The 24,711-nt window shown below is 41.3% G+C and overlaps 1 protein-coding gene across 1 annotated transcript; it reads right to left on the bottom strand.

Moving 5' to 3' along the window:
- Positions 1–4,081: 4,081 nt before the first annotated feature.
- On the bottom strand, positions 4,082–24,710 carry PKD2 (polycystin 2, transient receptor potential cation channel; the record flags this gene model as incomplete). The annotated part of the gene is made up of 15 exons (XM_083861049.1): positions 4,082–6,813; positions 7,558–7,705; positions 8,510–8,673; positions 8,931–9,048; positions 9,584–9,705; positions 10,019–10,117; positions 11,859–11,979; positions 12,920–13,101; positions 13,507–13,677; positions 15,163–15,391; positions 15,936–16,160; positions 16,436–16,686; positions 17,045–17,178; positions 19,396–19,509; positions 24,320–24,710. 15 exons carry the CDS (start codon positions 24,708–24,710, stop codon positions 6,592–6,594), a joined length of 2,691 nt encoding a protein of 896 aa, XP_083717175.1. The 3' UTR covers positions 4,082–6,591.
- Position 24,711: the final 1 nt, after the last annotated feature.

Genomic DNA, 24,711 nt, shown 5'->3' with positions numbered 1-24,711 from the left:
TTGTTGGAGCAATTCTTCTGGAATAAAGAATTACTTCAGTGGAATGTGAAGCAGGTTAGTAAGCCTGCTGGCAGAGTAGTATGAACGGCTTTTGATGAGAAGGCAGAAAGGTGGACAGTATGGAAAACAAATTTCATCTTCAGAACTACTGCCTTATTTTCAAAACTGATAGTGAGTTGTATAATTAATTCTGTAACATATTTACACATACTTGGACAACTGCACGATGTAGGCTGCTGGCTTGTCAAATGACACATGTAAAAGGCCCATGACACTGACTTGGAGCTTGTGACTTATTTTTCACAGTGTACCAAGGGTTTATAAATTGTATTTGTTCAAGCAAAGATTTAACAAGTGCCTGAGTGCTTGCTGACCACGGGCCTTCATGTTTTACTGATGAAGCCACTACCACTGGCTGGATGCTTTGGGCTGCATAAAAAATGTCATCATCTTTCTTGACTTCTGTGCTGGTAGATAAAATAAGAGCCTCCTAGGCTGTATACTAACCACCTGTGAGGAAAGACATTTGTTTAATTTGGGTTTTACAGGAGGCATTGAGAAATGTGCTCATAGAGCAGCATCCCACTAAAGCAGAGAATAAATCAATAAAAAGGTTTGCAGTTCTGTGATGTTCCAGTACAGAGGAAGGAGTGAAAAAAAATACCATAAAAGACGGAAAGAATTTATGTCAGGGGGACACTGGATGCTGATAAACAATAATGATAATGGATATATCCATTAGAAAAAGAAGAAAGAAAACAATTAAGATAGCAACATCACAAAAATTTTAAAATTATGTATGTCTATCTCTTGTTTTCAGAGACTAAAGAGTTGTAGGCTAAGAGCTCAAAACAACAGTTTCTTTACATGTGAAAACAGATGGATAGACTCAAGGGCAGCCTAACCTAGCCTGGTAAAACAAGTGAACTCTGCTTTTCCAGTTTCATGGATTTCCTTTGTATCTCAAGAGAAATAATCTTTGCCTCCATATGGTTTTGAGTCATGTCTGGTTCATTCTCAAGAAAGCTGCCTTGCCAAAATCTTAGTCACCTGGCTTCTTCAGGAACACAACACAACACTACACTGTAACTCCTCCCTCACTCCCCAGCACTCCGAAATAGCCACCTGCCTGCTGGTGGTTTTTCCACTGACCCAGTGGGCACAGAGTCAAGTGCTGAGGATGCAATACCCTGCTGTGTATGGCTGCAGACAGGCACTGCAGGTAACCTGATGGAGATTGTTTCTGGATGCACACCAGCATCAGCCCAAGGTGAGTCAAACGTCCTCAAATGATCCCTGTTATGGATTTGTGGTTACATAATTTCAGTTTGCAAATTTTCTCTGAGATGCTGATAAACACTACAAGCATTCAAAGTTTTATTTCCTGGATATAAAAATTTCAGTATTCCTTGCTACATTGCCAGGTTTTCTGCACACTTTATACAAATGGTCTTCTAAAAGAGAACATAATAATTTGGAAAATTAAAAAAAAAAAAAGTTAATAGTTTTCTCATATTAACTAGCAAATGCCATTTTTATAAGCATCAGCTTGCTGCCTCTTGAGCATTCAGGGAAGTGCAAGCACTAACTTTGCATTCAGCTGTGCCTTTTTACACAAAAGGTACATAGCAGGAGGAGAGAGTATAATCTGATAATGTAAATAACAGCAATGCCAACAAAGACTCCTGGAGTTGCTCCCCTGGGTCTTCCATGTGACACACGTCTATTTGCTAAATAATCTGTGATTATGGTTCTTACAGACATGAACAACTTCTTTTAACCTAAATACTTTTTGCCTTTTTAAAAATTAGTTCTCCTGTCAGACATACCTTATTTTCATCTTCCTGCGCCATAAGAAAAGGGAGTAAATGCTTTTCCTCTCCTAGTCCACATCTCCCTCCACTTCTTGCTGGGCCTGAAATTACAACCACTGAAGACAGTTAAAGCCCTTATCAAACCTGTTTCTTCACTTAAGTGTTTCAAATAACTAAGCCAGGAAACACAGCTGGCCCTTATTACACAGCTGTGGCATCACAGGAACACTGAGAGAAATGGAAATTTCTTTCCAGTGCTCGCCAGCTCTGCCTTTCTGCAGCACAAGGTTTCTGGTGGCTGCATCTTTCTGCACACAGACATCTGAAACTGGGGAGTTGGGGAACTCAGTCTGACAGCATCCACCTCAGCTCCAGGAAAAGCTGATGGCAGTACAGAAGTGTGCTAACCTCAGACTTTGGAATGATATTGTAATTTCAGGTTTAGCCTGAAAGGAGCATTCTTCTCCTTTGAGTGTTTCACAGAGTTTACATGACAACACTCTCCATGCAACAATGAAAAGCAGCAGCCTCAGCAACACATACAGGATTTTTGGCAGTGTTTTTATTTCGAAAATACCTCAAATGTGACTTCCCAGAAAACAGTGTCTAACTCTTCTCACTGGAATTTTTTTTTTCAAAACTAGAGGTCTTAAAAACTGATCAAGAGGTAAGACAAATTCTATCTCTGTAAGAGTTGAATATTGTTGATTTGTTTTTTATTAATAATTCCTTAATGAACATTTTATCCCCTGTGAGTCTCTGCTAATCTTTAACTCTTTCCACAACTTTGCAAATGAATGAAATTACTGGTCTCAACTTTAGTCAAAATGTCACCAGCAGCACTGTGGCTGATGCAAACTGTCATGATTGCTCCTTTGGCAATCCTATTGCATTTATTACTAATGACCTTTTGAGAGCCACACAAACCCAGTACACTCCTCCCCACATCCCAAACCCCTTCTTGTTCCCTTCCTGGCACCCCACTGCAGGTAGTCCTGCTCCATAACACCTGAACCCCTGGCTGGCTGTAGGAAACCTGCTCTCACACTTCATCCAAATCCAGGCCTGTTACAGAAGGCACAAGTTTGCTGCTCTTTGCCTTCTGGGGTGCAGTTTCAGCCTCCCTGAGTATTCCTTGGAGTAGAAGCAAAGCAGAAGAGCTGCCAGAATCCCCAGTGCAAGGAAAACTTGTGATGCCACTGCTGTTTTAGCATTACTGGTGCTTAAGCAGCATGTTTGTAGCAGCCCTTTGGTCCAAGTTGGAAGCAGCTCAGTGTGTGTTAAGACATCAGTGTGAGGTGACACAAATGAAACACAACTCTTTGGAATGTCAGTCTGTCACCTGAACCACTGAGCTGTCACTCCACCTTTCTGTACCTATTTTGCATGATTGGTGCTTAAAACCTGGAAGTCCTTGTTATACAAGTGAGAATTGCTTGCAGACCTTTTGTCATAACCTTTTTCTCAGTTTTTTGACCAAGTTTTTCTTCTTGTTTAGATTTACTGGAGAAGAATCCTGGAATATACAAGGCATCTAAGTAATGCCTGTGGACATGGAAGAATTACTCCAAAAAGCTCTTACTCTAAATATGCATCTCAAACTGCACTTCCTGAAGAAACCTTCCAAAATCAGCAATGTTACAGCATACACACAGTATTAAATAAACAAATAAATAAATAAAGTTCCTACTTCCACCCACAGTGACTTGTATAGTGCACTGTCAAAATGCTTAATATACTTAATAAATTCAGTATGTAGTATTTAATTAAAGATTGAGAAGTATTTACATTAATTATTCCATTTTCATTGATACAGTTTCATTAATACAGCTGTCCAGAGGGAACTATGGGTCTTACATGGAAGCCTGGGCTTTCCAAGCTTTATTCAAACCTTCCAGATACTGTAGTATTCCCTCCTGAAACAAGGAAAAAACATAAAGGGGAATTGAGGAAAAAGAAATACTTAAATTACACAGCAAGTGATGAAGAGACAGTGGGAGCTGTCCATTAGCAGTGGGAGCTGCTACCTGTAATAGCAGAAAGCAGACCTGTGCATTTGCAGAAACACAGATCTGAAATAAAGTGTTAAAAAAAGAACTGTTTGGGCAATGAAGCAGTAGGATCAGCCCAGCACTCTGTTCATTCACACCCTCCACTCTATTAGGTAATCTGAGAATAAGGTATGAGATAAAAGTAACACAAATGAAATGTAGGATTCTTCATGTTCTATTATAGATAAACCAAGTGTAGGCATAATGTTTGCTTTGTAGATTACATAAAAGATTTATTAGGAAGTAAAGTGCTCAGTTTTACAGATCAATACATTCTTGATCATTGTAGAAGGCCTGCATAATTAACAGCTTCCTAATAAGACCAAACACTGTACATTACTATGCAAAACACTGTACCTTTGCAATAACCAATAAATGATACTATAACCTAAAACTGAAAAATGCTTCAATAAAATGTTTGTAACATTTGTCAAGTGGCAAATGCACTTACTGCAAGGCCCACTGCCAACACACAGGGGTACCCCATGGAAACTTATTGCACTTCAAGATGAAGTTTGTTATCAAGTAACGACACGTTACAGAAATAGACCCCAACAAATACAGCTATTAATGCAAACATTTCCATAATAAACATATATGTACAAATGAAAGGTGAACCGAGTGACTGAATCTACATTTTGAAAGACACATTTTGTATATGAATATAAAGACAAGGCTCTGTATATTTAAACTGCTTTGGTATCATATTTTCTATTTTCCTTGGACACCAGCTGGCCATGTGTACAGCTGGTGTTTCTTTTTGGTCTGTTTGTTTACAGTCAGAAATGCAGTTCAACACTGAAAAGCTTTCCTCAGAAAGGTTTCTGAGGTGTAAAACCCTTCAATCAAGGCAAGAGAGAGCTTAACCTGAATGCCCTCATCCTACACAAATGCCCTACCCACTGTGCTGTGCATTGTTTTGGCAAGTTCATGAGGACTCTTGTGAAAGGGTATGAATTTCTCCCCAGTACAGGACAAAATAACCCACACAAGAACCACAACCTGTTCTCCTACATAATTCTGTTCCCGAGACACAGCTACTTTGAAATTCCAATACTGAATTTCCCCCTCTCCACCTTACATTAATCAGGTTTCTGTGCGTATGGTCTCTCATAAAATTAAACATGGAAAGGTGTGAATTCTATTTAGTTTTAGCAAATTCCTCGGTTAGAGGAAAGACATTCTGAGCCACTGATCATTCCGGGCAATGCCATTGCAAGAATATATGGAACATGGAAGCTTTGCCTAAGCAGCACTTCCACAAGAATGAAGAGGTGACAACTGCTTGTTGAAACAGAAGGCATCAACATATTATACTACTTAAACTTTCTTAAACTGGCCTTTTTTCCTCTATATACCCTACTAATAGCTGAGATGTGGTTGATTATGTAGCTTTCCATTTCCTTTTTCACCAGCTCTCAAGTCTTTAAACACCAGACAGCTGCCATCTTCAGGAAAAAAGCACAATTGCTCCTAAACCAGCATTCCACATATGGAAACATATTGCTAGGCAAAACTCCAGACACTGCCCCAGTGCTCTCTGTAGGAGACTGACAGAATTTCCATGTTGCATGTCCTTTCAAAAATAAAGCTTCTGTGACACTAAGCAGAGGGAATTAAGTACTAAAAAATCAGTGATTACACTACAAACACCTTCCCAAAGGAATCCTGTGTTGCACCTCAGCAGAAAAGTCTATGTAGAAATGTATCTAATTATTTTACAAGCAGTTCAGTTAAATGTAAAGACAGACCACATAGTTAAGATGTGATTAGAACTTCACATGGCACAAGATCAGATTTTTCTAACTTTCAGAAACTTTTCTGTCACACCCAAGGAAAACTTAGTGTTTTTAAATTTTGCATGCTTTTAAATAATGTATTTTATGCAAAGTAGCTGTATTTATCTAAGAACCTCTGGAATGTTTATCCCAGGAACACTTAAATCATTAAAATGTAGCATTAAAAAAACGGGCACTTTGCAACATAGCTGAAAATTATTGTTAGTTGGGTGTGAAGAGGCAGTTCTCAAATATTTCTTCCGAAATGCTAACTATAATGCATTCAGTTTCTACCACAGAATTATGTAATTTACAGTTGTACAAACTAAGTGCACTTTCTTCTCCTTAAAGAAATGTACCTCTCAAAATAGGAAAAAAAGAATATTTTAAATTAAGCAGAATATTAGTATACCAAGAATAACTCAGAAAGACAAGTAGAAACTCGTATTTTAAAAAAAGTGCTGCTTTATCTGTCAGCTGTTATAATAAACAAACTGATGCCATATTATTTTAAAACTTGTTTTTAAAATTGTACTTTCGAAGAGGAAGAAGAAAATTAACAGCATTTTAGTGTACCAGCCACCTCACATTATTTTGTCTGAAGCTTGCTGCCCTCATGCAAGTGCTCCCAACAATATTTTTATGGAATCAGATTTCTGTCCTGATAGATTTTTGTCCCACCTGATATCCATTCAGCTTCCTGCATTTTTGATTCCAAGGGTAACTGCTGGCATTGCAAGTGGCTTACACAGGCCTGAAAATGATTTATGGACCAAATATTTACTTTTCTCCCCCAGTGAAAGATGTCCTCAGTGGTCTGAGGATGAGACATCAGCGAGGTCTGAGTGATCAGAACAATCCCCTCTTGCTGGGGAACGGTGCTGGGATATTTGTATTTGCTGGCTGAATACTGACCTGAAACATTCGGGATCACCTACACAGCTCAAGCTACACATGGATGTTGTTCCCCCCGTTTCCTGCTCCTGCATCGACACCATCTGACTGGGAGGAGGACGGCCGGGAGCTCCTGGAGCGAGGCCCCAGCGGTGTTCCCAGCCGATGGCTCATTTGGGAGGCCGTGTCATCCGACTCCCAGCGCTCCAGCTCCTCTCGCACCAGCCGCTCCATCTGCTCCCGGTGGATCTCGCTGTCCCGGCCCAGCCTTTCATCCTAAACATGTGAAAAGACACAAGCTGGAAGTGCAGCTTCCAGACTGCAGTCTAGGCAAAACCCTACACAAGCACAGGAAATGCTTATACCGCTTGGGTACTTCCATAGGACAATGGGGAAACAGCTCCCACAGCAAATTGTTTTATTTCCAGGGATAAAAGGCCCAGGGGGCCACCTAAGAAAGCACAACTTGTACTCCACCTGATAGGTTTTAGCATCTACAGAAATAACACATTTCTCCCACTGGCCACTCCTCTCAGGAAAGAGAGAGTGAAAGGGGAAGCAGTAGAAGTCAGGTAACCCTGGTGACCTACTCCCACCTCTCACACACAGCCCCAGAAGCAACAAAGGAGAATAAGAGCAGACTGGGCTGGATCCCACAAACTCTAACAGACTAGTCCACAAAAAATACTGTATTAATCCCAACGGACACCAAGGGATGGAAGAGCTGTGTCAGCAACTACTGAACATCACTGCTGTCTAGAATCACAGGTTTAAATGGTGACACAGATCTGCTGTAAGACATGTTGTCATATCTGAATTTTGAATCACATTCTCAAAATGTCATGTTTTAAATTTCATGTTTTCCTAACACCTAACTGAAATCACTGGCCCACTGCCAAAGCACCCACCTCCTCTTTACCACCACCCCTTCAATCCTGCCAAGCCAGGCCATAGGACCAAGTGCCAACAGAAAGGAAGACATGCAGGTTGTGACCAGACCACAGAGAGTGAGTTTCTTACTTCTGTCACTCCATCCAACAGCCTTCCCAACACATCTCTCCTCTTTAGCTTGGCCCTCTCCATGGCCTCCAGCTTCACGATGACGGCGTCGATCTTGGAGACGATGCTGCCGATGGAATGCTCCATGCGATCCACCCGCCGCATGAGTCTGAGGGCAACAAGTGGGAGCTTCAATGACCTGGACATTGCCCAGTCAGCACCATTCTAGCATGTCAACACACACAGCAGATGAGGATGAGACACCATGGCTATCCAAGCACACCTCTGACTTCCCACAAACCAGTCCTACCGTCCAGGAGGGGACAAGGTACATCAGAGCAAAAAAGTAAAACAGGGACAAAACACATGGGAAAAAAAAAATCTTGCACTCTGCTTTCACTTCTCATAGGGCATCATCACGAAAATTTGCTGGTTCCAGTTACACAATTCTTTATTCATCTAGTGTTGCTGTAATTAATTAATATGGAGATCTACCACTTCAGACAAAATAGACACTCACACATAACTTGATCTTATTAAAAACAGTCACTGAAATTCTCACTGAACCTAAAATAAACTCAAGGGTTTATTACTTAAAAAAACAGAAAAGTTTTTTCTGACATTATTGTAACATGACCCTTTTCTCTGACTTTTCAGTGACAAAGTTTTAAGGACAGGGGTTTTGTTGCTGTTTTTTTTTTTTCATTTGTTCTGATTTTCTACATTCTAACCAACTCCCACGAGGCTATCTAAGGCACTTCCAGTTCAGATACTATTTGAAAGCTAGTAAAAGGATTGATTTAAGCACAACAAAATTGTAACACTTGCTTTTATTAATAATTTGACTAATATCAAGGAGAGAATGCTATATAACCCAAAGAAGAAAACCAATAACAACAAAAACCAAAAAAAACAATAAAACCCAACCAAAACCCAACATGCAGATTTGTCCCCCTCAGAAGGATAAACTTACACTTGGAACTCTTCATAGGAAACCCCACTAGAGCTGCTGCCCCTCCTCCTGGAGCTGTGTCCACTGTCTTCATCCTCATCCTCCTCGGAGTCATCCAAGCTCCGGGGGAAGCTGCGGCTGCTCAGAGGACGTGGCAGAGAGCTCCTATCCAGGTCCAGGTCCTCCTTTGTGAAAACACAAGCCAGAGAGAGAGAGAGATGATGTAAAAACTCTCACCTGTACATGGGGGTGGTGGTGTCAAAGTCAAAGAGCTCCTGTCTTCTATCAGATCCCCTGTGCCTCTTTACAGTTCTGCTCAGACAGGAAGGAATGATGGCAAAACTGAAGGGAGACAAGAGGATTCTTCTGAGGCAGGAAACCAGCACAGGGAGCAGACTGAAAGACAGTACTGGTGGCATCCCACTCCTAATGCTGAGCTCACCCTCTCTTTCTCCAGGTCATCTCTCATCTGCTGGTGTTCGTGCTCTGTCAATTCCTGGTCCCCATCCTGATCATATTTGGTAAATATTGCTTCAATCTCTGCATCTGTGTGCCCCTTCCTGAAAAGACAGTAAAAGCAGTTCCCTTACTTTCCACTTTTCAGATGCTGAAAGAACTCTGTGTACTAGAAAACATTTCACTTCAGACAGACTTTACCCTCAAGACAAAGACATCCCAGCACTGCCTGTAAATTCATAACACTGATAAAAACCCCTCAGTCCTTCCCCACCATTCATAACGCCTCCACATCTACCTCCCATATGTCCTTGATTTGTACCCTTGCCTTGGACTCCTGACTGTCCACAAACTCCTCCAGTGGTCTGACAGCCACTCAAAGGCCTTAGGTCTCTGCTTCCTCAGAGATTTCTGCTTTTTTCACCCCAAAACACAGAAATTCAAGGAGGCTGGGCCCCAGAGCTCCAAAACCTTTCTCTGGTGTGGGATGCCAACACTAACCACAGTGCAGAGAAAAATATTCTGGTGTGTGTCTTTACCCACATCAGTATACTCTTGCTAGAGGAAAATCACATCAAAAAGTTAACATCACATGTCTCTGGGGATACTATTCAAGGTAAGAAGTAACAAGTCCTTCACCCTTTGAGATCCTGCCGGAGTTCATCAAAATTGAGTTTTCCTCCACCTTGTCTCAGACTTTCTGAAATGTCATCAACAGTAGTTTTCTTCAATTTAAGTTTGATCATGGCTTTGTTGTAGCCCTAAAAGAGAAAGTGATTTTGTTGTTTCTCATGAAATGAGATTTCTATTGATTACAGAAATCATATACTCTACAATCTCATTCAGTGTGTTCAGTGTGGTCACTCAAGGCAAAGACTCAGATGACTGAAATACATTGCAATGGGAAATTTTCACTCATTTAATTTACACTCAGCTCAGATTAATTTATTTCAGCTGAGATGTGTACTGTCACCAGCTGCTGCCAGCTTTACTTTGTACTGTTTATATAGTATTTAATGAAATAAGTTCAGATGTGAGGAATAAGATGTCAAACAAACAAAACATTACATTTACCTTCCTGATAAGGTCAGACAATTCCATTTCTGCCTTCTGTTGTGCCATATCTGATTTGACTTCAGAGTAGGTATCATTGATAATGGCCAAAAACATGTTCTGTTCATAAGAGAAAACAAAAATGTTGAAATTTCAAATTTTGACAAGACTGAGCCCTACTACTCCTATGACCTTCTTGTGCAGACCTTTACATTAATTTTCTTTTAAAAGACCAGAAGAAAATGTTGGTCTGTTTAAAAAGAAACCAACATCCAGAGCTTGATATTGAAATATGATGTGCTGTAGTATAACAAATTTTAATCAACATCTCTGGTTATTAACAGAACTGGAGAATTACTTTCCAGAGAGGGTTCACAGCTACACACAGCAGTGGCAGTAAACCCTGCAAGGTTAAAACTACACAGGTAACAACTGTGAATTAATCCAGGCAACACAGCTGGCAACAAAAATCCCTGAGGAATCAAGTTAACTATTCGTCCTGTAAAAAGCAGCAGGTTATATCTGTAATTATTATATTATATGTGTAATTTAGAGAAAGGAGAAAATATTGGTCTCACTAACCTCGTGCCAAGCATGTAACTTAATCAAACCATGCTGTCATTACTGAAATGTTCCTGCTGGACATGGAGTAAACACGACTGAATTGCAAATTGCATGTTCACATTCAAAAAGAGTTACTAAATTTACTGGCATGTTCACTGTAGAAAGGCAGTGTTATCCTCTGTTTCCTCATGGACTTAAAAAATGTGCTTTGGAACAATCTTTCAGTGCTGTATCTTTATGCATTCATGCCCAACACCAGAGAAGTAAGAGGTAACTTGACAACTCACTATTGTGCTATTTTTTGTTGCTATTTTGCACAACTTTAAGAGTTGGTGCTTTCTGCCCATCTTCCCTAGCTTAATTTCCAGGTCTCAGACTGGTCTCAAGGGACTTATACCAATATTTCATTCAGGCTATATGAGAGGCTGTACAGATAGTAAAAAACATACAAATTACAGTGAGTATTTTGGATAACCTGTTCTGACTTCAGTTTCCAGTGCTTTTCTGTTGCCCCTTAAAAAAATGTATTTCTTTCCCTTGCTGGACACTGTTCCTCTGGAATGTGTGATGTGCTACGAAGCAAATAGGAAACCTGCTTTATGTGAATCTTTGGCACACAGCAACACATAGGTTATTTTCCCATTGAATCCTGGCCCATCTCACCAAACACTTAAATTTCTCACAAAACACTTAAAATTCTCTGCTTCCTTACTAGTGAACATCCAAGACAAAGTCTTCTCCCACAAATAAAATCTGAATGCCATGCCTCCTCATCTCAAACAGTAATAAAATGCTGCACTAAGTATAAGGGTCACTAAATAACATTAAATATTATGATGATACAGGACTGCTTTAGAGCCACGCTCTTGCAGCAGGCAAAGCTGGGTGTGGTGTGCAAGAACAAGGCTCTTGTAAACACAGCCAGCCACACACTAGAGCACTTTATGAACCAAGAAACTGCATGGAACAGTACCAAAAGAGACAGCCTTGCTGTGTATGCCAATCAGCTACTATTCAAATTTTGGAAACAAAATTAATAATAAATAAATAAATAAATAAATAAATCAACACAATGTGGAGCACTACATGAGAATGACAACAAACACACAAGGTAAATCAATTTTAAATGAGGGAAAAAAGGAAAGAGTGTAGTGACCAGCCATGTAGCAGTCAGGCCCCTTCATGAGCCACACACTCACCATTATAAGAAAAAGCCCCAAAAGTAGCAGGAGGAATCAAAGGACAAGTGATGAAAAACCAGCCACTGACCCACCCTACATAAACAAAGGGTACATACCAAAAGAATGAAGAACATAAAGAATACAAATGTAGTGAAATAAATGGGTCCCAAAATTCGATTAGCTTCTTCAACCTCTGTGAAGTTGAAGTCTCCCAAAATGATGCGGAATTGAGTAAATCTTAAAAAACAAAACACATCCAGGAGTTGAAGAAAATATTACTGAGCTATGCAAGGATTCTCAAACTATTTTATTCTAGCAGTGTGGCTGATGGGCTGCAGAGAGGTCTGCACTGTTTTATCAGGGACTGCAGAACCAATTCATCAAGCACATCTCTAGGCATAACCAAACTCAGTCAGGTGCCAGACACAGAACAAAACCATGGTGGCTACTGCTCCCATTTGGTCACAACAGGAAGCAGAGCAAACTAACAATTACTACTGTGAACCTCTGAGACCCACTCCCATCTCTCTCACACAGAGACAACCCCAGCCCTCTCCCACTAAGCTGGAAGAAGCTTGGCAATTTACAGCACCATCAGCATAATTCCAGTTCTTTCACTTCTCTGCAAGAAACTCTTTGTAACACTGCCCCAGTGTAAGGAAGCAGGGGAAATCAGTGACTGAACAACCTGTTAATTGCCTCAGTTACAACCAGGTTATGTTGCACCAAATCAACCAAGGAAAAATTGATTGGCAATCTTATATTAAGTCCTCTCTCTCTCCTGGATTTCACATACTTATACATTTTGTGGTTGGCTAAGATGGACTCAGAGTCAAGCAACTATGATCACTATCAGGAACACAGCCTATTATGCATCCAACATTTCAGTAAACATTTAACCACTGAACATGGAGTCATTGCTTTGTCTAGGAATGAAACCAACTGCTGTAAAAATCATATCACATCAACCCAGTCATTTTTAGCTCACTGCTCTATTTAATCTCACAGCAATAACACTGAGATAAAAATGTTATAAAAATGTGCTGCCAGGTTATATCAACAGCAGTATGCCTGCAGCTTATCTGCTTAGACGGATGTCACAGGATTTGCTTCTGATAAAGCAACTGATTCACCAGTGCTCCAAAGTCCTCTTTGCATTTTTTATACCTGTACTTACATGCAGTCCTGGAAAGTGCTGAAGTCATCAATTTGAGTGCCAAAGACAAGATAGGCCAACTGAGCATATGCTAAGAAAATAATAAAAAACATAATGGCAAAGCCAATGACGTCTTTGACGCAGCGAGACATCGTGGTGGATAACTGGCTCATCGTTCTGTTGAAGTTGACAAACTTGAAAAGCTGTTAAAAGAAAAAAAGAAAAAAGCTGAAAAGACAAGAAAGACAATTTCCTAACATAACTGCTCTCCACTCTTTTACATGAGATGTCTTACTGAACATGACTGGAGACAAAGCAGTGCCCAGTAAGAATTACTGACTTATCAACTGAGGAATAATAAAAATGTTTCTTAACATGTCTGCTAACAAAACACAAGCACTGATTACATCTTCTAGACCTAAACAAGAGCTGACTAAACCTGTGGCAAATTACAACTTCACTTTTCATCGTCAAGAAGTTATCACGGTTCTGACTTTCTCACAACTGACTTCAAGAGAAACATGAGCAAACCTCAAATAATGTGTCTTGTGAAACTCAGAATACTGCTTACATTCTAATGTTACAATAAGGATGTCTCTTGGAATTACCTTAATCCAGACAAAAAACACAGTGACTGCAGCAATGTTGTTGAACTGCATTTGCCAATATGCCAAGGGTTCAAAATTGGGGAATGAGTTCTGATCTTCCAGCAGCTTCTTCAGGAGCATATCAACAGTTGATGTCCTATAGATGCTAATTCCTATAGCTACCACAGACAGCTGAGGGCAAAAGAAGCACACAAATTCACAAAATGTGATTAGGGTTTTATAACAACTTGTTTGAGACATTTATGTCATAATAAGATAAAGTTAAGATATGAGGAACTTCATGCATTTCGCAGTAAATCCATTATAATCCTGGACTACAGACAAATAGTCTGGGAGTAAGATTTAGAAGTCATTTTCTTGCCACAGGTGAAGAACAAGATGACAGTGACACCTAGCAGGATTAGAGAAATGATGCTGTCACAGAGAATAGAATATAAGGAAGGGAATATGACAACTCACACAGACAAAAGTGAAAAAGAACACAGAGCAGAAAGACAGCAGTAGCCAAAAACCTACTGCAGTTTCTCCAGAGCACAGACTGAGCAGTATTGCCCAGAACAAGCAACAACAGAGAAGCTGCAGTTTTACCACAGAGGCTTCTTGCTTTGACTTCTGCAAATGTATTGTTCATTACAGTAAGTGAACACTTCACCACATATAGAGAGTCATAAGTACATAATCCTACATTTAAACAACGCCCCTCAGGCAAGGCATAAACATAGAATTCTGACCTCTTGTGTGAACTGAATTTTACACCCACATTTGAATACTCTTCACTGACTGTAATAGCAAAGCATCTTATCCCTGCCAAACCATTAAGTGTGAAAAACAGCAGACAGTCCATGTAAACATCCTCCTAAGCAGCCCTTCATTTACAAAGCACTGTGATGCAAATATGATTTCCCTGGATTACAAACACTGGCTTCAAGACTTGAAACCTTTGATTCATCCAAGCCTGAAAATACGAAATGAGTGTGGGACTGGAACTGTTTCAGCATTTCTGGCTTTGTATACTTTTGGTAAGCACAGCTTGATCTGAGTCCAGAGAGAATTATATTATGTAGCCTTATATCCAAAGCTCATATTTGCTGATGCACTAAGATTACTGGTGTGCAAAACTGTCCACTTAACCTAGACAGCTGCTATCACTCTATAATTCTGAGGCACTTCTTCAAACTTGGTATTAGCTGGTGAGTATTTAATACCATGATAAATCTCCTTGTGGTTCTTTGCAAACATATGCAAATCCTAGTTCCATTCCTTGAGATGCAAATTGCTTCTAAAAAGCAGATGATTTTCTTACTTGAAAGCCAGTGCAATAGTCTGTACCAGATATGTAGAAAAGAGGGCAAGTTTGTCACCTCCAGTAAAAGCTAAGTCTGTATAAACAAAAACTGAAAAAGCATGATGGAGAAATGCTCTAACTTTGCATCAGGCTGAAACCACTGAAGACAGAAAACCAACTTTGCAAAACATACCAACACTGCAACATAGACTAAAATTGTCTTAACCAGACTGAATAGGCTTATAGTCTGTAAGTATCCCTCCTAATGACGGTCCTATGCCTTACAACCACAACAGGAACACCAAGTAATTTGTGTCTACCACAAAGTGCACCTTAGAAAGCAATTTATGCAGATTACAAAGGTTACTTACCACAATGATAAGGATATCAAGGCAATTCCAAAGACTTCTGAAGTAGCGCAGCCTATGAATGCGAATTTCTAAGACTTCTTCCACCATATAATACAGAACAAAAAGACAGAAGGACATTTCACAGGCTGCCAGGAAAAAATCAAAAGTGGAGATGTAATGAATCAGCCTCACAGGCTGAAACTGCCAAGATGTAACCAGGCCTCCAGTGGCTGGAAACTCCACTAGCAACCTGCATTAAAAAAAAAAAAAGGCGAAGGAAAAAAAAAAATTAACCAGAACTGATGAAAAGCACCACTAAAAACCACTTGGGTTTATTTGTATAATTATCTAAATAATAGACACAAACCCACATATAATTCAGAGAAGACACTACACAAAAGTTGTAAAAGTGACCACACTCAATTTTGACTAAAACTCAAAGCCTTTCAGGAACAGTGAGGCAACAGAGATAGAAAGATTTGTTTTCATCTGTGCCTGTTTCATGCTGTCTAAACCAAAGGCTGATGCTCTATACCCACGTATTTACTTGAATAAACCAACTCTCTAAAGAGGTCTCCTGCAAACTGCACCCAAGGCATTGTGGCACCAGGAAAGCCAGGACAGACTCCATGAGAAGCCTCACTTCTTTGACAGGGAGGCATGGCACTTCATTGTTTGTCCCCTTCACACAAAACATACACTTACCTATGTTCCTAAAACAAAGCCATCACAAGCAAACCCCAAGTCTACAACTCACACTGCACATCTGAATGCTGCCGTGGTTCTGTTCATACCTGACCACGCAGAACAGGTTGATGTTGGCATTGTACACAGAGAAATCAATGAAGGCTGCTCTGGTCCCCCTGTCCAGCCACAGGTTCTTCTTCAGGCTCGCAATCTGCAGAGCTGTCACTTCTCTGGTCCTCGAGAGGTCTTGGTAATAGCCAGCCCCACTGTATGTGGCAATCAAACCCCAGTGGCTGCTCCCATTCAAATCCTTCTCACTGGTGTATGTCCAGCTAGTTCAGAAATGAGAGAGAGCACATTGGTCTTTCCAACTTCAACTGATAATTAACAAAACAGCCACCAATAAAACCTGACCAAAAAACATGTATTAGTTACTTAAATATCCTTTAATTCAAGGCATAAAACAAAGTTTTATGCTACAAAGCTTTGATGTAACCCCTGAGAAAGAAGTTACAAAGTTCCTTTGACTAACACTGTAAAATGAAGATAGAAAGATGGGTCACAAGTATATTAAAAAAGAGGATATATCTACAGGAATGCTACGTACGCAGTTCCATTCCGGAGTCCAAAAGGAGCAGTATCTTCATTAGCTACAGAATAGACATCATAGCAGTCTTTGATTTCATCCTTTAAATCTTCAGGTATGGAGCACGAACCATTTCTGACCTTCAGCTGCCGAATGCGAGGCACCCCTAGGAGCAGGTTCTCATAATAAATGAAGCTTTTGTTTTCTGCCATGGTTTTGTTGTTGTACCACATCTCCCAGTAAAGACCATCCAGCAAAGGGCCTTCTGTGAACTGGGGAGGATGACAGAATTTTAGTTTGCATGTTGCCAGCACTGTTTTTGTAGATCTTCACTCCACAGAAGTGTTAGGACTGCAGTTAATAATTTTTCTGACGTAAGACTTTACTATTACTTGTCCTCCAAAGACATCCCACAAAGTTGCCCTACCCTGCCCCACCAACATTATTTAAGTCCTTAATTTTCACATATTAAAGGCCTACTTTGTTCCATTGCTTTGACATTGTGCACACAGATCTTCATGCACAAGCCTGACCACGTTAGGAAATAAGATCCTGCAGGTTAAATTTGTGATTCATGACAGAACTAGTGAACCAGAGCAACAGAGATATAAAAACTTGGGTTTAGACTACCTTCCAGAAGTCATCCATTGTAGACAAAGTTTTGAAATCAGTTCTCTCCGTTTTTGACACAGGTGTTTCCAGGAAGAGCTGTGACATAACCCTGGTGTAATAATACATACTGGAACTCACTGTCCCATAAGTCACTGCAGAAGATTTGATAAGGAGTGAGAGATAAAGGAATGAGGGAAAGAGAAAAAAAAAAGAAGAAAAAAAAAAAAAAAAGTACTTTATTTGTTTTGAATACATCAGGTTGTATTTGTACAGATTTTGTAGTGGAACTATTAAGCTCCAAAACAAAGTCCATACCAAGCAGCATTTATCCATTTATCTATCAACTGTGATTAAAATACAAAAAGCAGTGAAGGCAGACTGACCAATCAATTTAAAATGCTCTCTTCTCCTTCTCACACCTGGTTCTATTATTAACGCTTCTACCAAAGTTAAACTCAAAGAAAACAAAGGCACAATCCAGCAGCCTGAAGAGAGGCAGGTAGTTCCTTTTTAGGCGGTTTGTGCTATCTAAGGCATGCATGGAGATCTGGCACAGATGCCACTAAGACCTCAGGACAACTATGCTGTGCTTGAGCAGATAATGACAGTCAACCAGAATACAGCAGGGCACTGGGAATGACATGGATTAGGCAATGAACCTCCAGCACAGATGTGCAGTGCCTTTAAGATAAACTCCCCACAAAAAATAAATGACTGTGTTATTCCTTTTCCTCACACAGGGCCAAAGATATGGCTGAGGGCCACAGGCATAAATTATAAAACTATGTACAAAACTAAGATGGGTTGAGGAAATAGTCTCTGGCTTGGGTATTGTTACCACCTGCAAATACTTGAACCACTCTATGGCTAAAACTCAGAGGATTCCGAAAGATTAGGCCTACCCTAAACAATCACCGTCAGTTTTGGCAATTTTATAACATTTATAATTTTTTTGTTTCCCTCAACAACCAGAGGGCAAGAACTATTTTTAATAGACTGCTGCTGAGCACATGGAATGTATCACATGACTGTGCAATACCTGGATTCTCTCTAGATGTGTGCTCTCCAAACCACAAGAGGACAAGAAATGCCCATAGCATTTAGCCTGCACAGGGAAGAACTCTCCTAGGGCATGCCAAGCCACAGACCAGACTGGCCTACAGTTATTGCTTATGTGGAAAATAAAAAGGTTACATAAAAAATACTAATGAGCTAGCAATGTCTCTAGATATTTAACACACTACATTTTTCCTTTATTCTGCTAGCAAAACAAATAGTTAACAGCCTGTTCATAGTCAAACTTCTCCTGCTGAAACAAATTTCACTTTAAGGCAGGCCCCTCACTTCTACACTTCTCCTGGTGGTACAGTGTGCCAGCCACAAGCAGCCTTGCACTGCTTTGTCCATAAACCTGCTCCAAGCTTTCTTAAATGACTCAGGAAGGAAAAACCCATGATATTTAATGGATAAACATGCCTGCAGTACAACATCAAAACAGTTGTGTCAATGGTACAAAATTTGGGTTTTTTAGTAATTCTGCTCCATTCAAGCAGAGCAGATTTGCTCTCAGAGGCAGTCTACCAGATTTTGGTTTCACCTCTGCTATTTCACTCCAAGATTCCCTCTCACAAAAATTTAAAACATCACCTTGTTCTATTACAGCTGATACTAACTCAAGTGTCACTAACATTTCAGCCCTTTTGGGCAGAACTGCTCACACTAAAAACTGGAGACTTGAAACATACTGGCTTTCCAAAGATACGCTAACTTTATGTACACATTTTGTTGGTTTTCTCCCTAGCAAACAAATAAAGCAGATATTTTGTAACTCCACAAGAAGTTCTTTCTTGCATTGTAAACAGAATGTTACTCTGTTCTGTGTTCTTTAGTATTATGATACTTCATATGGTATCAAGACAACAAATGGCACAAACCACAGAAGTCTCCAGCTGTGATCTGTACATAACCTTGCTGATGAACTTCGAAGGTGGTGATTTAGTTTGATTATTTGCCCTAGAGGACTAACTCCTCCTCCTGTTTACCATTTCTGTTCGTGATTTCAAATAGTGTAGCACAAGTATTACACTGCCATGTGGTACTACAGTAAAAAGATGCTCTCTAAAAAAATGCTCTCTAAAAACAAATTATATTATCATCCTGCCTAAAGATTCTAAATTTGTTAAGGTGCAGAAAGTTGTAGTATTTTCAGTGTCAAGCAACAGTTCATGTGCAAAAAAAAGAGAAATATTTGATTCCAACTATTTTCCTAGACACCTGCCCATTAATTCTTCTCCCACATCAAAGAGCCTTCCTTCTGGAATCAGAACAAGCAGGTAGGTGCTGATGCACAGGTGCTGAGCAGTACTTACAGACACACAGGACCACGAGGAAAACCATGTACGTGACCAGCTCCCGTAAAACACTTCTCAAGTACCTCTCTCTGCTGGTGTTGCTCTCTTCCATGAGTCTTGTCCCCCACAGACCTTAAAGGGAAAAAGAAAAAATATATATAATGATGTGCACAGATGTCTGGTACAAATACACAAGTGCTGAGTGGTGTTGAAGGCTTAACCTTTGTCATTGCTGCACGTTCTTCCATGGATTTTAAACTGATCTAAGTTTAAGAGGAGCTTTGTTGGTAGACAGAGTGGGGCCTGAGGCAGCATCAGCTACCAATGAAATACAATAATTTAGGAACAGCTCAGCAGAACTCTAACAGAATCTGTGGAAGATTTGCAGAAGAGCTGTTGCTTAGGACCACATGGCATAAAAACAGATACAAGGACACAGAGACATGCACAAACAGCCATCCTTCAAGAAATGGAAGTGCAGTGCTTTGGGTTTTTTTTCTTCAAACATGAAAATCTTTGTTCAATGAATGAAAATGCACATTCATTATTAAGCCTTTAGGAGCAGTCTTAATTTTTTACTGAAAGGAGGATACTTGAGTCAAACATATTTTTAAAACACTAAATCATAACCTTCCCCTCCCAGATAGGCAAGGGACACAGCAGGGATGTTGGTGAGCATTTCTGCACAGTTCTTTCCCTGTACAACAAAGAGCTGTCAATTAAACATCCGTAGCAGCCTAAATGAGCAACTGCTGTCCAGTCTAGGTGTCAACTTGAGTGACTGCATCAGCTGAATGTTTCTGCCTGTTCCTCACTTCATACAATGCTTGACATTCCCAAAAAGACAGGGAGAGAAGCTATTGAACTTTGGTGATCTCTTCCAAATGGGTAACAGAAAAGGATCTTTTAAATGGAGTCTCTAAAAGAAACAATCACCTCGAAACAAAATGCAGCTAGCAACCACCATCCTTATTTCCTGTGCCTAGTACAGAGCAGAAAAAAACCTGGGAACAGCTGCTGATGCTCAGACTGTTACCTTCATGGAGCTTCTCTTCATTTAAACCTAAAGCATGGCACTTGAACCTTAGTTTCTGATGAGAGAAAAAACATTTAAAACTAAAAACCCACTCCTACAGAACTGCAGTAAACTTCCATCCTTTTCAGGTGTTTTAAACAGCCAACCTTTCAAAACATCCTTTACATTCTCAGTAGATGGAAATGCAGTAACCTCAAACTCCCTAGGAAAAATCTTGGATCCATCAAACATACCACAGTAATTTGAAATGGAACAGTACCAAGGGATAGCCAAAATACATTATAAAGCTGACAGTGAAGCATGAGTTCAGTCAATTTGCAACCACTGCTGTAAGACTAAGACAAAGGGCTAAGCTGCCTGCTGCAGACCTTTGTTTGCTAACAGAGATGGGAATAAGCAAGTTCTTCCCTCTACCTGCACAAATGAGAAAAAAATAATGTGTTAGATGTTTCTTGAAGCCTTTCAGCTACCACATTTTTAAGTCATGACATAAACCTGGAAACTACTCTTTCATAGGCAGAGCAAGCACTAACATTAATCGCTGTTCACATGGCTTAATTAGTAACTTAGAGCCTTCCCTAGTGTCAACCCCCAAATAAGAGAGCTTTTTCAAAGCTGTTCTTTAAGGCCAAGTTTGAAAATGTGCAGATAAAGACTGCAACTTTACTATGCTGAAAGCCAAATCCTTCCCATTAGGTCATTCTTGAAGACAAAAACACAAATCCAAGAACATTTACAGAGTCACTAATAATAATAATAACTCAACAAATTCAGCCTCTAGCAAAGCACTACGTTGCACTAGCAACCCTCATAATAAAGGCAGGAAAACATTACGGAAGAGAGGAAGAAAAGGCTGGAAAAGCCAGTGAGCTAAGCTGGCGAGAAAGCCAAGTCCCGGCTGTCAGCACATTACTCACCAATAAGAAATGTGGTGAGCAGAAGCAGAAAGCTTCCAAACTCAAGCTCTGTCATATTAGACTCTTGTTAGAGTCAAGTCAGCAAAGAACAGAAAGTAACAGCAAAGAAAAAACCCAACCAAACGGCACCAGGAATCATACAATGATCTTTGCACTAAATGAACAATGAATTTGTCCATCAACTCACTCAGAGCTTTCATTAGCTGTTACATTTTTGCCATATACATATATTATTCCCCTGCTTCCCTTATTAAAATATTGATTTAGATGCATCAAACATAGCAGAGGTAAGCAGTGCTGCATTTGACATCTGCTGCAAGCAACAAAACTGTTTTGTTTCCTTGTATACATTTGCTATTCACCAACTTTTTGACAGAATCTGTGTACTTTTATCAAATAAATCTGCAACTAACAGTTGCTCATACCCATTCTGTATGCAGCAGTCTTCACAAAAGTAACAATTAATGAGTGACTGGGAAGGGCATTTTGTACCTTTATTTAACAATAACTAAGAAAACCTTTCAAGAAATGCCCAACACACACCAGTGATGACACACATGAGGATATGACAGCACTGTGTGACCAAGTACAATCCTACAGGGCAGGATTACCTTTCCAGGCTGGTTCTGGAAACACACCTTGTTTTTACCCATCAAAACTTCTGGTAACTTCCTCCTTAACACAATAGAATAGTCAGCCCCTCTTCTTCCTCCCAGCATCTGGGATATTTGCTGAAGAGGTCTGTAAAAGTAGAGGAACTGAAGGCACTTCACAGACACTCATGTTAGAATCTGAACTGAATCCACATAAAGAAGAACCTAAAATACTGATAGTCTGAAGGAGCTGACTTTCTATCCACTTAGTAATTCCTGTTAGTTTCCCCAACAGTTGCAATTACCAAAATCCCAATACTTTAAATCCCCTCTGCATTTTTCTTTCATAACTCACAGCAAGTAAAGTGCAAGCTATCACTGAATGTCCTTCAATACTGAGTGGCAACTTTTTTGGCATGGTGACACTGTGATTTGTGATATCCAAAGGATTACTCCTTCCTGTTGAATTCTGTCTAGTGAGATGGAATTTCATTAAATAAATCTATGCCAACTTTCCTGTAGTCCTTGAAATAAAACTGAATGTACCATTTTCCAGTCTTCAAAGATCCTCATGGATATCTACCGTATGTCAAAAAAACTGTGGAGTATTCTTTCCAGTGGTAAACCCTCAGTTTTCCTTCAAGTGCCCTATGATCACATCAGGCTTGCAATCAGCCCTTTACACTGTGCTGCACAGGGATCACAAATCATGACAGAGCTGGAACAGGAGCCACACGTGCCAGGTCACCACTAAGTCACTCTCACTCTCGCCTCATGTACAAACACTGCTGCTTTTCACCACAGCTAAAAACATACACAGGAGGTTCCTTCTTGGCAACAACTAAGATGAAGAGGGCATCTGAACTTAGATAAAAGCTTTTATAAAAGGACTTAACTTTCTCCATGTGAAGCAGCTCTTTTCCCAGGCAATTACATATCTCAGCAACAGGCTAAAGCAAACACACCACTGGAGACTCCAAACATAGCAGTGCCAATTCATGCACAATGCAATTATTGCTGGTAGTTCTTCCTGGCCATTCTGGTTTCTTGTTATAAAGTGACTTGGGTCATTGAACATGGTCCCAATAAAATCTGCTAAAAAGAAAACATGCTCTATTCCATAATCTCTGCAAATCTGACTTGCATACCACTAAGATATTGCAATGTTCAAGAGGGATTTCTTTTGGTGCATTACAGCCGAAGCCACAGAAATCATTACAGCAAACAACCTTTGAATGCACATGAAAATCAGAGAAGGTACAAATCCTTGCTTAAAATCAAGTTTGGTTTGATAGTTCCACTGATGCCACGGCAACCAGTAACAGTACCATCTATCACTTCAGAAAATCCACATTTCAGAAGAAGAACCTTTATTTTCTAAATATGGTTTGCCTTTTCTGCAGCTTTACAAATATAAAGACTTTGCCTGACACGTAAACCAATGCTTTGTTTAAAATCCCAACAGTTCGAAGCTGACATTTTGAGCTTCTCTGAAAAGGAGGGTTTTTTCAATGTGCTTCCACAACCTTAACTCCAAAGGACACCCCATCCAGCATTCTCTCTGCTGTTGTCAAATCAACCCTGCTCAAGGCCAGCTCAGCAGGGAGTTAAATGCAGTAAACTTTTAATGACACCCCAAATGTTCACTTGATGTGTGCCCAGTTTTGCTCCCAGCTCTGTCCCTGGTCACCAGCTGTGTGACAACAGGCAGCTCCTGACTGTCAAGGGCAGCACCAAGGCACTGCACAATACGGCAGAAAAGAAAAAGTGATTCCAACACCCTCCCAGCAGCCCACTCCATGTATCCCATGCCATCCTAATCAGCTCTTCTATAGAACGGGGGATGCTGAGAACGAGAGAAGCACAAGCGTTCTGCCCCAACTCTCCAAAGCCCTGGTGCTGGGGCAGAAAGCCAAGGTTGGAAAAGACCTCTGGAGAGCATCACACCCAACCTATGACCCAACACCACCACGGCACCGAGTACCACACCCAGTATCTCCTTAAACACCTCCGGAGACAGTGACTCCATCACCTCCCTGGGCAGCCCATTGCAGTGTCGTCTCTTCTGTGAAGAAATTCCTCCTAAAGTCCAACCTAAACCTCCCCTGCACAGGAGTGTTTACACGGAAAGCAGCCAGGAGTAAGACCCGGGAGGCAGAGGCGGGAAAAGGAGAGAAGCGCGGGTGGGTGTGCTGGGGGATATAACGGGGATGGGAAGAGGGATGCGCACGAAGAGATGGGGACACAGGCAAGGATGGAGACAAAGCCACAGGCAAGGATGGATGGGATAGGACAGGGGCGGAGGAGAAGGAGGACTGCAGACAGGAGGCGGCCCCGCCGGGGAGCGGCTCCGTGCGCCGTGCGGGGAGCGCGGCCGGGGCTCGGGGCTCTCTCACCTCGCAGTCTCCGCGCCAGGCGCTTGGCCCAGGCCGCTCTGCGGGGCGCGGCTCCGTCGGGCGGCCCCGGGAGGCGGCCCGTGCCCTCGGCCCCTCCGCGCCCCGCGGGGCCCCGCCGCGCCCTCCGCCCGCCGCCCGCCGCCCCCGGCGCGCTGCCCGGCGAGGAGGCGGCCCGGCTGCCCCACTCCACGTCCATCTCCAGCGCCGGCCCCGCCGCCGCCGCCGCCGCCGCCGCGTCCTCCTCCGGCTCGAAGCCCGGGTTGTCCCGGCTCCAGGCCTGCCGCGAGCAGGCGGAGAGCGGCGGCGAGGGCGGGCAGGAGCCGGGCCGTGCCGCCGGGCCCAGCCGCTCCAGCTCCAGCTGCTCCCGCCCGCGCCGCCCGCCGCCCGCCATC

Source organism: Zosterops lateralis (assembly GCF_965231275.1).
Source record: "Zosterops lateralis genome assembly, chromosome: 5".
Lineage (NCBI taxonomy): Eukaryota > Metazoa > Chordata > Aves > Passeriformes > Zosteropidae > Zosterops > Zosterops lateralis.
Note: the sequence above shows the minus strand (reverse complement) of the source record. Positions and strands in the feature narration are given on the sequence as shown.